Source organism: Mixophyes fleayi, chromosome 11 (genome assembly GCF_038048845.1).
Source record: "Mixophyes fleayi isolate aMixFle1 chromosome 11, aMixFle1.hap1, whole genome shotgun sequence".
NCBI lineage: Eukaryota > Metazoa > Chordata > Amphibia > Anura > Limnodynastidae > Mixophyes > Mixophyes fleayi.
This window is the reverse complement of record NC_134412.1, coordinates 92535824-92551270: the sequence shown is the minus strand read 5'-3', so window position 1 is coordinate 92551270 and position 15447 is coordinate 92535824. Positions and strand designations below refer to the sequence as shown.

The following is a 15447-nucleotide window of genomic DNA, read 5'->3' as shown; positions in this document are numbered from 1 at the left end:
GAACCAGTGACATCCCTCAGGCATGAGAATGCAGCCTATCCAGTTGCTGGGAACCAGTGACATCACTCAGGCATGAGAATGCAGCCTATCCAGTCGCTGGGAACCAGTGACATCACTCAGGCATGAGAAAGCAGTCTATCCTGTCACTAAGAACTAGTGATATCACAGAGATATATTGAGCCTCATGTCTCATTCATGTCATTAGTTCCTAGTTAAATAAAAAGTTGCAATCTCATGATTACTTTAATTCAGCCCAGAAACTAGATGAACAATCAACAGATATGTAACATATTATGGAGATAGCACTCTAAATAGTATGTAAATATGGATCACTTCTGTATCTGTTGCCACACAGACATTGTATTAAAGAGGTTCTACTGCTGAGAATGTAATGAAATAATGAATATGCTTCTAGTAATAATAGGAGCAGAATTAGGGAAAAAGGTTTCATCTTCAGCAGCAACTGCAAACTGCCAACTGCTAGCATAAATGTGTCCTTGCTGCTGTATGTCAGACGGACCGTCCTCATATGAAGCAGAGACACTTCCCATGGCTCACACTGTAGAGAGGTCTCTGTAGGGGCGCAGTCTACACAGGAGGACTTTTTGGGTAAGCAGATAGTAAATAGGGAAAATGTGATGCCTGTGTTGGTAATAAGGTATTTACCCAGCAACGAGACAAGGAAGACAGAGGACAAATGATCTATTAAATATTTACTCAGTGGTATGAGGGGCAGAGGGTTGTGGGGCTCAGGGGTGTAAGTGAAAAAGGCTGGATAAACTTAGGGTTGCAGGAGTCGGAAGGTTCACTATTTCGGAAAGAGGAAGACAATTAACCTGCAGATGATCTTAGCTTATTGGGTTGTGCGCGCCCTCCTACAACATGCACGAAATACGCTTTATCTTTTCTAGCTTCCTGCTGCGCTTTTCAGCCATGTATTCATATGAACAGAGGTGTTTATTTTAATTGGCATGGCCACACACAGAATTGTATCCAATGCGCAGAGCACATATGAGTGTGTTTTATTCCAGGACTACAAACAAAATAGCAATGTATTTATTTAAAGTTGCAAATGTATGTGTACTAGCCAATAAATAAAACAATCTGCAGACGGAATGTCAGTTCTCCGCGCCATCATATCTGTGATCGCCTGAGTAAACAGAAATAATAGTGTAACGATTATTATAGGGCGGGTGGGGCTGGGGTGTCGGCTAATAATTACTTTTCTTTGGAGAGCCCTTTTGAACTCTGTAGCAATTATTAGAGATAAGCACGGAAACAAAAACTAACCCAAGTGGTGGAAATATTCATCAAGACCGCTCCAGAAGTTTTTCTCAATAAATGTTTTGACAAGTCCCCACGGCTGTTTCCGGTAACGCAGCTCCGTCGATATCCTGTAAAACAAAAATAAAGAGCAAGTTAAATGAATGGCGGATATTTTGCAGTCACCGAAACACGCACAAACGTCTCTCATTTGGCTATACCTTAACCGGCTTTTGTTTCGTGCCACTCTGGTCAGCGTGTAGCGATTGATGGTGTAGAAGTAATCATGGTAAGGTATATCGTGTGTCAGTACCTCTGCGTCAATCACGTAACATTCACTCTCCTGACTGGCCTTGTAGAGCGTCTGAAATACAGAAGAACCAAAGATCAAAGAAGGTGGAATCACATCCCTGGCAAACAGGCGTAAACATCGTATCTCATTGGCCAGGAGGAAGAACTCATTTGGATCTAAATACAACCAATAAACATGAATGGCTCACCTGAGTCTCCGTCACGGTTGCAGACTTAGGTGCCAGAGGATTAGTTAGTGCAATGGTGTATAATATAACACGGGTCTGGTTTCCATTTTCCTCCTTCTTCCATGGATGAAATATAACTTCTGGCAGTAAAAACAGAAAAGTATGAGGCGCTCTAAAACTGTAGAAGACAACGACATATATTGTACTGGGATAACTGTTTAGAAAGACGGAAAACCAAGCAGGGTCGTAGAAAATAGACAACATGAAAGATCCCTGCTGATGGAGATCTAGACCACCACCCAACCCCCAGCAACGAGCGTCTCACCCGTGAACCGCCTCTGCTCCATGAAGTCTCTTTGGAACTGAGATTCGCTGAAGAGGAGGCTGAACAGTTTGTCCACGCTGAAGCTGAATACCTCATTGATGTACAGCCGACCATTCAGGTCTTCATAGAACGCTTGGACTTCACCTGTGTCAGGAATAAAATTCTTAATGATTGTGCAGCTCAACATCCCCCTGCCCCAATAGCCACAAGCTCCATCAGTATTCCTCATCTTCCTCATCAGATTCAACAGAATCATTCCCTTCTTACGTTGACTGTTCTCTATATACATTCTCTTGTCCTATATATCATTCGTATTTTATCCTGTTTACACCAACTAGCATGTTGCTTTTCCATCCTCTCTCTGTCATCTACATATCAATCTATATCGTGCACGCACCTTCATCATGGGTGTCTGAGGAGTCGCTGAGCTCAGTAGGTAAATCTTCATTGTCATTGAAGTCCAGGGACGGAGACGTGACGGGTGGGAGAAGCTCCACCTTTTGCTCCTCGATGCTTGCAAACAACATCTCCCTCTCTAACGAGCTGTCAAGGTCATCCAGGATGCCACCATCAAACTGATGAAAGAGACAGGATTATTCTTAGGACAAATCGTTTGGATTGGAGGTGGAATTCCTACAACGTCTCATCTCAGGGCTTTTACTGGGAATCAGCTAGAAAAATAATAAAACATTTATAACTATAATATATTGTAGTACTTTCTGGGCAAATTTCAAAATTAAATGAAACAAATCAAACAACTTTATCTCTGACCGCCCAATATTGTAGGTATAAATAAAAAATAGACATCTGCACTTACAACTAGGGTAATGCCCTACTTACAGTTTTATGTATCCTATACTATAATAAAGGAAGAGATTCAACCACATCTGTTACTGTTCTGTCCAAAGTAACATCTGGAGCTTCAATAGCTACCATCCACGTTCTTGCCCAATTCTAAGAATCCAAACGGATTTTGTAACACTTTTACAGTAGTGAGCAAACAAGCAGTATGTTACCAGTACAGGAACATTCCGTGTTGCCAATTCCTTCTCCCGGCCAGGACTCGTTAAACCTCTATTGTGTCTTACAGTAAGGAGCAATCAAACAACAGGTTAATAGTACAGTAAAATAAAAGCACTGTACACCACCTGTGCTGGATTTACAGAGCATTGGACATGAAACGTACTTCACGATGTACATTCACAGACATTCAGCACAACAGTCATTCAGTTCTGCTAAATCGTTGTCCCGGCCCTGACTCTTGTGACATCGCTATTGTGTCTTGGTGTATGTACCGGTATGCAGGAATTGTACGTACTGCAGGGGCCTCGCTGCTGGTGGTGGAGGTCAGATTACTGCTTGTAAGAGACGGGTCCTGGAGGTTGCAATTTGTTTCTGGTTTGAGGTCGCTGCTACTTTTAGAGGAATTGTCATTAACTTCCACATCCTCCACTGGAATTTCTTCACAATAACTAAGAAAACAACACAGTTATAGCTAAGCAACTAAGCAGCATTGTGACCTTTCTGGAGCCTCGAAGCAGATTCATCTGTAACCCAGGCACCCACCCCATCGTGTTGAAGTCGTCATCCGGTGGGACATAGTCCTCGTCGTCGCTCGTAAGGCCCAGCTCGTTGCCGTAGCACTGGTGGACGAAATGCCAGAGCTCCTTCGGACACAGCGGCTGCAGAGAGCGGAGAATCCGGTACAGGTGTAAGAATCAGGATAAAGGGAGGCTATATATTTTTGGTAAAGAAAAAGTGAACGATTAAGAGGGCTACCTTTTCAAGCAAAGCATTCTGCCAAAGCCGGAACATCATCATGTAGGTTCGATCTCGAGCCCCGAATGAAGTGAAAAAGTGCTGTAAAAAGACTGACGCATTAGGACAGGAGGGGGTATCTCTAGGTCAGTATTGCTCAGCATGTGAGCCAATATGGGTCATCAAATGGGCATTTACAAACTGGAAAAATGTAGGCCCAGGACACAAATGACGATACCATGAAGGGGAAGGTGCAATAAAGAGCTTCCCAATGTCCCCTCACTCTTAGGAGAAAAGTGGACATCGACGGGAAGACATTACACTCTTCACTATGTGCCACTAAGGAACAGAGCAATTCTCTAGGAGCAGCTGGAGAAAGAGGAAGGTGGATGACCCCTAGGTATGACCTGGGCAGACAGCTGTCCATAAAGACATGATCATGTTGGTGTCACATGCAGTGTCTAGGATAGATATACAGGGGCCAGACGTTTTGTCATCTCACCTTCTCAGTGTCAGTGCAAAGCTGAATTGCATTTGGAATGAGTCTGGCTGTCTTCTCTTTAGTCATTGAGCAGATATCTTTCAAACGTACCGTCAGCTGCAAAACACAGGCTCATTAGTAGACTAGATACATACGACAATCATTATTTAGACATTTACACATTTCTTTCAGAACAGAAAATAATACAAAATGTTATTTTCTTAGTCATTTACAGCAAAATACAGATATTTTTACACCAAATGATATGGGGTCTTGGTAAACTAAAAATACTTTTAAAACTTAGTTATAAAAACAAAAATATTTGATAGAATTGTCATTTCCTCTGTAGAGCGCACTGTAATGCAGTCCTGTAACTAAACCAGGAAATGGGAAGTGACTTTTCTACAGGGAGACAATAAATATTAACTGTTAACATCATTATTCAAGTTAATAACACAGTTACCTGTGTCTACTCCCTACTCTCCCTACCTACTGATCACAATCTACAATCTACTTGGGACATATATACAAGGACATGGAGATGTACTAATTCCTTATTACATGATTCTTTAGTGGGAGATCCATTTATCTCCATCCTATTATGGACTTAGAAACATTATGACCATTAAGTACACTGAGGGTCTTGATACAAAATATTTTTTATCTTATCACGTTTCTAACTTTTCCTATTTGAAATATTTTACAGAATAGGGAATAATTTACAATTTCTAAATAAAAGTTATTAAGTTTCCCAAGTGCACCTAGTATTTATCAGTTGTTAGGATTCCCCCCCATTCCACCTCCATATTCTTCATTAATAACACAGGGAACTTCTTTGGAGATCAATCATATCTGTAGTCTGTGCCATTATTATCCTCCATTCTTCAAATAAACCAGGAAATGAAAAAACACCTTTATTCCTGAGTCATATATTCATATTTGTGAGAGAGATAACTGAGCTATTTAAACTGTTTTACAACCTCTGCTTATGACTAAGGATGTTACGTTGGTGACTGTCACAGTGAGTGGAACCACGCTCTTTATACTGATAGCGAAGGGACTTATCTCACAGAAATGCTTTGCTGTGCTGTCCTAAATGTAAACATACTGTAGAATGAATTGCTGCTAAGAGAGCAGATTGCTTATAGACGTTTACACGTCAGTGTCTTTGGCAGAAATCCGGAAGCATGCAATGAATGCAAGATAGTACAGATCACCAACTTGGCTAAGTACATCTACATATATCTGTGCTGACAGTCATTTAACATGAAGGACAATCTGTGACAGAGAGGTTATAGAAGGCACTGACCAGGGTCTCCCAGCGGAAGATGTTGCTGTAGAAACAGATCCAGTTCTCAGACAGGTAGAGGCGGCCCTGCAGTAATATATCCCTCTGCAGAGCACAGGAGTAATCTACAAGTACACAGACACATAGCAGGGTGAGCGTCAACAGGTCAACACCACCCAAAGAAAAATGTCCTCATGAGAGCAGAGTAGGTGACTTTCTTACCACTGTGGATAAGCAGAGAAGTGGCTACAACATTAAAATAATCATCTCTGGTTCCAAAATAAAATCAATTTAAAAAAAATAATTAAATGTTAAAACACATAGGTGACTCCAGTAGATTATAAGCTCCGCGGGCTGAGTACGATATACACTGATAATGGACGGAACACTTCTAGACTAGTTCTCTTACCTACAATGAGACGTTCAGAGTCTGGCAGCTGTTTAAAGAGTTTCCGGAAATCCTCATTCCTCTGTTTATACGTTGGACTCAATACCTGGAAGCACAAAATCTAACACTTAGATAGGGGAAGAGGGGGCAGCAGGCACAGACACACCAGCAATAAGAGGCTCTAGGGAAGGGAGACACAACAGCAGACAAACATATAGGAGGATGTAGTTTATTGGGTGGGAGCCATTCTAACGTCTCAGGAGAAAGTGCAAGTATAGGACACAACCCGGCGAGTCTTCTGTACACTAATGAATGAGGGTAAAGGGTTAAAGGATGCCCCCAGCTATGACTCTGGCTGACACAACAACAAACAGCTCTTGTTGTCAGGGCAGGGTGATCCGAGGATTGTGCAAGAGATGGAGAGAAACTGTTGGCCCGGCAGAATGTGAACAGATGGAGGAATTGGCTGCACACAATGCTGGACTCTGTGTGTTCTGCAATCACTGGGCGCCCTAGTTTCAGTCACACACATAGTTTAGGCCACTTCCCCATTATAGAGGACAGGTCACATGGGAGCGAGCAGAGTGCAATATGGGGCTGGACCCGAATCACAGACGAAATCTGGCAATTAGCGGATCTCTGCATGTGAATACCAGAAACCTGACAGCAATTATGTAGATGGAAGACAGCAGCCGAGCGCTAGTTGGAGAGACCACAAATTACACACTGCAATAAACACAAAACACAGTAATGTTTTATCTCTGCTAATTGTCCCGTCAGATAATCAGGTAGGACGTCACACGTTAATAGAGAGACTCGCGCTATTCAAACCAGATCAAAATTGGATTGAATTTGGCTCATTGATAGGGCCTTAAACCAGTTTGCAGTATGATAGTGATTTTTGTACTGGATTCATTTGGGTTTTACAACTTGAAGTTCGAGTTCGCCATTCACATAGAAAATTGTGAAAAATACTATACAATGTAGACAGTTTAGCTTGAACAGACCATTTCGCCTTTCACCAATTTAACGAGCATTTTTGATTCCATCTAAAGTTAGATAATTTACTGCTAACTACGGGAACTTTCCAAGTGGTTTGAGAACCACTTTAAAAGACTTCTGAGATGTTACAGACGGTCTTTAATTTACACACCGAATTAAAGGAGTTATAATTGGGATGGTGTTTATATGTATTTGCAAGGCCATAGTATAAAAGCTGGAACACTTTTTAAAAAAAACAAAACAACTTTATAAAACGTCACATAAAATGTACTACAACTATAAAGAGTAAGTGTCCTCCTGGTATTGGCCGTCCCTGGAGACACATACAGGAGCGGCCCTGACGGGACACATCCCAGCTGTCAGACGCTGAGGGATGATAGGTCAGGGATGCAGCAGGAGCTTATTAGGAATATTCCTATAGCCCTGACTGTCTGCACAATACACAGACTTCATTCACTGTGTCTGTGGGACTATCCGGAGCCTGAATGTGTTATATTATTATAATGACAATGTTTTGTTACAAGCTGAAGTTGGTTTAATAAACCAATCACCGCCTCCTGACCTTAAAGAAAGAGGGATGCTTAGCCTGCAGATGTATGGATCTCGTACACTGACAAACCTATAAATAAAGTCAATTCTAGACCCTCAAATATCTACCAATGGTGCACAGTGCAAAAGGGCCTAAGCGTTAAGGGGTCCTGTGCCGACTCCATTATTACACCCAGACGGGCAGGGCTGCCATCAGGGAGGTACAGATGGGCCCGGGCAGACTACACACACACTCACTGGAGTGGACAATTACTGGAGAGCAGGTTCCAGCATCAAGCTTTCAGAGCTCCCAAATCAAATGAAATTACAACTTATAGATGAAGAATCAAACCAAGTGTATTGTATTACATCCCCATGATTTAGGTATGTCATGATGTAGCTCTGTATGTGTACACAGAATATGTCATGACATAGCTCTGTATGTGTACACTGAATATGTCATGACATAGCTCTGTATGTGTACACTGAATATGTCATGGCGTAGCCCTGTATGTGTACACTGAATAGGTCATGGCGTAGCCCTGTATGTGTACACTGAATAGGTCATGGTGTAGCCCTGTATGTGTACACTGAATATGTCATGGCGTAGCCCTGTATGTGTACACTGAATATGTCATGACATAGCTCTGTATGTGTACACTGAATATGTCATGGCGTAGCCCTGTATGTGTACACTGAATATGTCATGGCGTAGCCCTGTATGTGTACACTGAATATGTCATGGCGTAGCCCTGTATGTGTACACTGAATATGTCATGGCGTAGCCCTGTATGTGTACACTGAATATGTCATGGCGTAGCCCTGTATGTGTACACTGAATATGTCATGGCGTAGTCCTGTATGTGTACACTGAATAGGTTATGGTGTAGCTCTGTATGTGTACACTGAATATGTCATGGCGTAGCTCTATATGTGTACACTGAATGTCATGACGTAGCTCTGTATGTACAGACAAACTAAGTATTTCATTGTAGGAGGGGAGAGCCAAGCACTACAGGCCACCTGCATTGATAACCCCCCTGATTCTACGCCCAGCCTTACCTACCTGCGGTCTGTGGGTATGACACCTGTGGGCACCCCCCATTACCAGTCATACCCGTTTTACACCAGACATCAGACAGCCTTTGTGCCTACTGGTAATTATGCAGCATTTATTTCTCCCAATACATAGCGGAGCTAAGTCATCATACATTAAACTCACTAAACTCATTTTAACCCGCATACTAATATATATATATATATATATATATATATATATATATATATATATATATATATATATATATATATATATATAGTCAATCTGTCACCTGCTGAAAGTGGAGGCAGACATGTCGTGTTGTGCGCTTAGCAGATAGACCTGATCATGCAGTCTACCATTTGGAACTGGTGACATCAAAATGGCGGCTACCACCGTAAACAGGGGACAGACGCTGCCAGGGTGTAAGCCCCAAAGACTGCTCCTATCACACAGCCCAATGTAACATCACATCAATCATGTGCCTCACTGTATGCAGCCCCCGGTTAGTTAACCAACCCCCTCCTCAGTTAGTGACACTCCCTTTACCTCACCCGCATCACTTGGTTTTTCGCATTCTCTCTGGAAACAAAATGACAGTGCGGGAAGACAATAATCTGCTTTATTGGCCTGGCAGGGGATGTATGCTAAGCATGCATACTAAATTAGAGATCCGACCCTCACATGACTCGCTCAGTGCGGTCAGTTTGAATACATGGCACTGTGTAGTCTTTACATAGACCGCTCAGCACATTCTCTGCATACATGTCATAGGCTACTATCTATGTTACTCTCTAGAGAGGGAGTCACGGTGAGGGGTCTGTCTATAGAGGAGTTACAGTAACACTGTCAATATTGCAGGCTGATGTATTACACATGTGATAAGGAGGCCGTGTTCATGTACAGAGCCAGCAGTTATAAATATGTAACTACATAGGAGAATGTGAGATCATAGGCACATGGTAATTACAGTGCACCCAGATACAATGCCTGTAGTATTAGTGTTAGAAGGCTGGTCATGTGACGGTCAGTGTTTCCTGGACAGCCAGATCTCAGGCTGTGGGGCGGACAACACTTTGGTCCAGCAAGAGTAAAGCGGGGGCTAAACTTCACATAATACACTAACAAGAGCCATGAACAATTAGAGTCACAGAATGCGGCACAGACAGCCTTTACTAAACCTTGGACATCTTCGTGCTACGAGTAGGATTATTACAAAGCAGCTGCAGTGCAAAAACATTTTGTTTTTAAAAGCTGTGCCATAAAACCGGACACCCAGGGCTGTGCAGGGTGTCTGATGACTGTACATATATGTTTGTATTGGATGTTCCATGCATATGTGCTTTCTGTGTATGCATGAATGTACATGTCTGTATGTATGTATGTATAAATGTGCGTGTACTAGGTTGTGCATGCATAGATTTGACACTCACAGCTGGAACGTCGTCGGAGTAACTCTGGGCAGCGTGCTCCTGGGGAGAGGACACGTATGTATGTATATATGTATATAAATGTGCGTGTACTAGGTTGTGCATGTATAGATTTGACACTCACAGCTGGAACGTCGTCAGAGTAACTCTGGGCAGCGTGCTCCTGGGGAGAGTACACGTATGTATGTATATATGTATATAAATGTGCGTGTACTAGGTTGTGCATGTATAGATTTGACACTCACAGCTGGAACATCGTCAGAGTAACTCTGGGCAGCGTGCTCCTGGGTAAAGTACTGGAACTGGTCCAGGTACCACAGCAAAGCTTCTTCCTGCAAAGTGTCGGACTGCCAGTCTGCCAGGGACTCGTCTTCATCCATCAGCTGCTCCTCCACAGAGTCCTCATCATGTGAGGTGCCAAGTGCCTCATCCTCTGCCTCTACCTTCATGTTCCTACCAAGCCTTCTACTTCCCAGCGGGCACAGCTGGGTAATGGCTCCTGCTCTCAACAACTCTCAGGCTGTACCGTAACAAGAACCAAGTAACTGCACTCAGCTGTATGCAGGGTCTGTCTAGTGCTCACACTCCCTGTCCCTTTCACACACAGCTTCCAGCCACTCCCCTCCTCCAACCCCACGTGGGTCTCTGCCCTACAGTAACCCTAGCTGTGTCAGCCCCCAGCAGATGTTATCCCAGAGAAAAACACAGGAAACTCAGAGAGATAAACAGAGGCAATCCCAGGGAGAGTCACTACTTATATCCAGACCCTGCTGCCTGGGCACTTACCCTACCCCGAAACCTACAGCAAACTCACCTGATCATTAGTCATTCACAGCTTTCAGTCCAAATCAATAACTGGCTGCAAACTACAGAGATAACCCAGACCAGGAGGTAGATAACACTCCTGTGAAATACAACTTGTATTTGGAGAGTCAGTGACCCTGGAGATCAGAGTCCCCCACATACAGGCAACGTTCCTTGTTTCAAACTGAAACTAGTGTATTATAAGGAATAATGCACCCCGTGCTGTAATATAAAGAGGTTATCACAAGTCACCTGTATAAAATAACAGTCTGCAGCCTTCATTATGGTCACAGAACTCCTCAATGACCTGTAATAGTCTTATACATTAAACCGCGAAGTGCATTATCCAATATGAATAATATATATATATATATATATATATATATATATATATATATATATATATATACACACACACATATACATACACACATATACATACACACACTTTTTTCTATATATATATTTCTTCCCCTCCACAGGGCATAATCCAATATCTATTTTTATTAATATAAGATGGATCTGTGAAAATGTATTATTGGCAGGAGTAAATTTACTGTAAATCACCGGCACGATATTATATTATACAATATCAGATTTCTGCTTTCAGTATCTAAATCATATGATAACAAAATTACCATTAACAGAAAACAATGTCTTTCTTGCAGTTGTGTAACACATAAAGGTCTCTCATTGTGACTGTCCATCCCCAGGAGGACAATGCCCTGTTATTGTAACAGAGGTCTCACCCACAAGGCAGTGAACCTGGGAAAATAAATGAATGATTAAAGAGGGTAGTATGGGGAAGTGACTGTACACACTGTGTGTGTCTGATGGGGACGGCTGCACAATAGTGGAGCTTATTGCTGGCTCACACTCAAACATTCTGTGATAAGGACCTGTAGGAGATAAACATTAACTGTATGGTAAATACAGAGAGCTGGGACAGGCTGGTACCTCCTGGCAGGGAACAGACTGGGGGCATCCTCTGAAATAACAGATGGTTTAGGCTGCGACCTAATAAAAGGAGGAGTTGACTACAGCAGAGCAATAATGCAATTATCCAAGATAACTAATATGCACTAATCAAAGAGGCAATAAGAAGGAAGTGAAGCAGGTAGAGATTCAATATAACATACAGATATTATATATTGAATGGAGGGAGACTGGGGGGGAAGCGTAGGACAAGTGTCCCCATCACACATTAATAGCCTGCAAAGGAGAAACACATTGGGGGGTTCTTACTCTGCGTATATGCTGCCGCTCATGCTGAAGGAGAGAAAACAGGAGACATGACAACATGCAGTAACAAAGATGAAGGAACATTTCCCAAAAAAAACCCAGAGACAAAAAACAATTATGGAGGGATCCTGTCCTGAAGTATTGCTCCTCCGCTGCAGATCACATTATTATCACTATTTATGATGCCACGTCATTCCACAGCGCTGTACAGTGGGGAAGTAGAGGCTATTATATAAATGAAAGAACACAATTGTCACACAGAACATGCAAGAGGCATGATGCAAGGATGAACAGGTGATCATGGACATGATGATAGGGGGAGAGAGTGCCCTGTTAGTGAGAGCTTACAATCCAATGGAGAGAAGATGGATAGACCCAGGGTGAGATGGAATGAACGTGGGCAGAGGCAGGATGGGCCAGTGAAGTTAGGTGGGAGACTGGTAGGGTTTAAGAAGCAGGTGGGGCTTTAAGTGCTATTATTTTGGAGGCTGGTGGAGAGTCTGTTCCTGTTTAGAAGTGAGCAGCACAGTAGAAGCTTTAGAGGCTGGAGTGTGATGTGGATGTCGGTGGAGAGTTGATGTCCCAGTCATCGGTTGAGCGGAGCAGCGGGAGATGTGATAAAGTCAGACATGTGGCGGGTGGTTGGGGTGACTGAGGGCTTTACGGGTGAGGAGTTTGAATTGGATTCTGTAGGGAACGTGGAACCATTGTAGCCACTGGCAGAGCAGGGGAACAGAAGCAGTTTGGCGGGAGAGGAAAGTCGATCTTGCTGCAACATTGATGATGTGGGGAGAGATGGGTGACAGGCAGACCAGACAGCAGGACTTTGCAGTAATCAAGGTGGGGGTAGATGAGAGTTTTGGTAGACTCATGGGTCTTATCCTTATCACATCTCTATCTTTAAAGGTTGATGAATAAAAGGCAACTGCATACAATGAATGGACATATAAAATAAGGCAGTCCAAGGTCATTATTTATATATTAGGCAGTTAGCTGCATAGACACAAGTATAACAGTGCACATACACGGCATACTCACCACTGCATCTAGGTCTAATGCTAATTGTGAAGACTCTGCCACCCTCGCTCAGGATGAATGGATGATTTATATGGGGCACAGTTAGTGTGGTGGGACAGTGACTGCACATATAGTCAGATGAGGATCAGAAGATTGATCTGAAAGATCTAATACAGACCTGGCCAACCTGTGCTCTCCAGGTGTTGTGAAACTACAAGTCCAAGCATGCCCTGCCAGAAAATGCCTGGCTATCAACTGGCAAAGCATACTGGGGCTTGTAGTTTCACAACACCTGAAAAGCCACAGGCTGGCCGGGCCCGATCTAAAACAAGCTAACTAGTCAGCAGAATGACAGTGTGACCTTAAGTATAGCAGGAATCACCGTGTATATACAAGCTCAGTGACTGAGATAAAAGTACAGCATTAGGAAACACATTATAGGACAGAGGCTGAGATAAGGGCTGAGATAAGGGAGATAAAGTTGTGTGTGAATGGGGCATCTCAGCCAGAACATGCTGGAACATGCAGGGATTCCTGTGCTCTTATGGTGCCAAGAAATGTATTCATGAAATAATTGATATCTGATTATATAAACATTTATTCAGTGCCGCTCACCACATTAATAACAGCTCTGTTCTACACTATTAATGTTGCCTTTCAAATCTTTTACTTGCTGAAGTTTGCTGATCTAACTATCTATTCTTCTGAGAAGTCTAAGTGGTCTCCAACATTGCAGCCGACACTGGCAATCTGCCCGATATTACAGCGTGTGCCCCTAAAGTGACGATGCCCAATAATATAATCAATAGAAATTGCTTGGATGGTTATCAGCATGTTAATAGATGCGGCTGGAAGGTAACTGCAGGTAAGTGCTGTCATTCTATTTACAGTAATATTTTGACCACACGAACAGGTCTCAGTTATAGTAAAAATGACCAGACTGTCCAAACAGCCAATTTATATTTGGTCACTTATGTGTGTGGTCCTCTGAGCCCGTTGCTTGGTGCTAGCGGCACAAGTAATCATGGTTGGTATTTCTATACCCGTCCAACAATACATTTCTCGACTGTATTAGTCTATGGTGAAGCATCTGATTTTAGAGAGGACACAATACACCCTCTGGGTCAGGAGCTGTAATGAGCCTCAAAGGCTTTGTGTATTCATGACTGGTGTCTAATACTCTGATCCAAACTGGTTGGATAATTATTGGGGATTTTAGTAAATGCGATCTAGAGGTGACCGCAGATTCCCGCTCGCCGTCTGCGTGTTGGTTCCCTTTCCAACCACACTAATGGGCTCTAGTCATGCCAAAAACCAGACATCATTTAGTATTGCAGCTTATATGTGCCCAAATCAGACATCAGGGTCGATTCAATTAGCTGCAACCTTGTACCAGATGTCTCTGAGATGTTTATGGTTAAAATCTTGGCTCATTTTTGCTCGCACAGATACAAGCAAAAATGAGAGAAGATTTCTGCACCGTAATTGCGGGTATAGTGCGCAGTAGACCTCGCGGCTAATTGAAACTGCCCCTAAGACTGTCACTTGGTGCAGCTGGATTTGCCTTTTGTGGGTCTGATCACTTCATTACATTATATTTATCTGCAGAAAAGATGAGGGGTGAGTTGGTGACACCTGGATTTCAGCCAAAAGGAGATGATTGATTTCAGACTGTGGATTCATGGGACTGATCAATGAACTATTTATACATCAGGTTCATAGAAGAAATCTTGGAAGTAATATAGAATACTTGTTACTACACAGAAGATGCTACTGTGATACAAAGATAAGTACGGGTTTGAGGCACACAGTGCCTCTTCCCTGAGCAACATTCTGTATCCCGCCCTGACCTTTTCTCACCATTGAAAGGGGTTCTAATTCATTTGTTTCACATTATAAAACTCCATGTAAGAGGCATCTGTTCCTGAAAGTGATGACTGCATTTTATACTAACTCACACCAGCTCTATGTCACATACTGGACCTGCAGACCAGCCTGTCAGGGTCCAGCACGCTAACCTAGCGGTCCCAGCACCGACGGGCACCATCTTGGATTTGGGTCTGCATCTTTTATCTTCTCTGGCAGCCAGCCCATAGGCGGATCGTACTTATTCCTAATCGCCAGAGACTCCAGAGTCTCAGCTTTACCTGGCAAACCAATCATCCTGCAATCATCTGCTAACTTGGAAAACCAGAGTCTCCAGCTTCTCAACGCCACCTGGCAATCCAGTTGTCCAATATCTGCAGTAATCTACTAACTTGGAAAACCAGAATTTCTAGCTTCTCAGCTTAATTTAGCTAGATATCCTTTCTGCAGTGTACTGTCAAACTAGGAAAATTAGAGTCATCCCTTTCCCAGATTAACCTGGCAATCCAGACATCCAATCTGCACTTTACTGTCTAA

The 15447-nt window shown here is 42.9% G+C and overlaps 1 protein-coding gene across 11 annotated transcripts in view; it reads right to left on the bottom strand.

Annotated features, from left to right (window-relative positions):
* Positions 1-15447, bottom strand: part of GRAMD1B (GRAM domain containing 1B) — a 301019-nt gene that overhangs the window by 13772 nt on the left and 271800 nt on the right. For 7 of the 11 annotated variants that reach the window (XM_075190311.1, XM_075190309.1, XM_075190310.1 and 4 more), the window contains 12 exons: positions 12031-12054; positions 6004-6088; positions 5616-5719; positions 4328-4423; positions 3847-3927; positions 3634-3749; positions 3386-3539; positions 2465-2642; positions 2068-2211; positions 1764-1882; positions 1485-1627; positions 1291-1394 (listed from right to left, as the gene is read on the bottom strand). In XM_075190311.1, the coding sequence (XP_075046412.1) occupies positions 1291-1394; positions 1485-1627; positions 1764-1882; positions 2068-2211; positions 2465-2642; positions 3386-3539; positions 3634-3749; positions 3847-3927; positions 4328-4423; positions 5616-5719; positions 6004-6088; positions 12031-12054 (1348 nt within the window). Of the gene's footprint in view, positions 1-1290; positions 1395-1484; positions 1628-1763; positions 1883-2067; positions 2212-2464; positions 2643-3385; positions 3540-3633; positions 3750-3846; positions 3928-4327; positions 4424-5615; positions 5720-6003; positions 6089-10226; positions 10609-12030; positions 12055-15447 lie in introns of those variants that run through there. The other 4 variants (XM_075190312.1, XM_075190313.1, XM_075190317.1 and 1 more) reach the window with 2 other exon arrangements.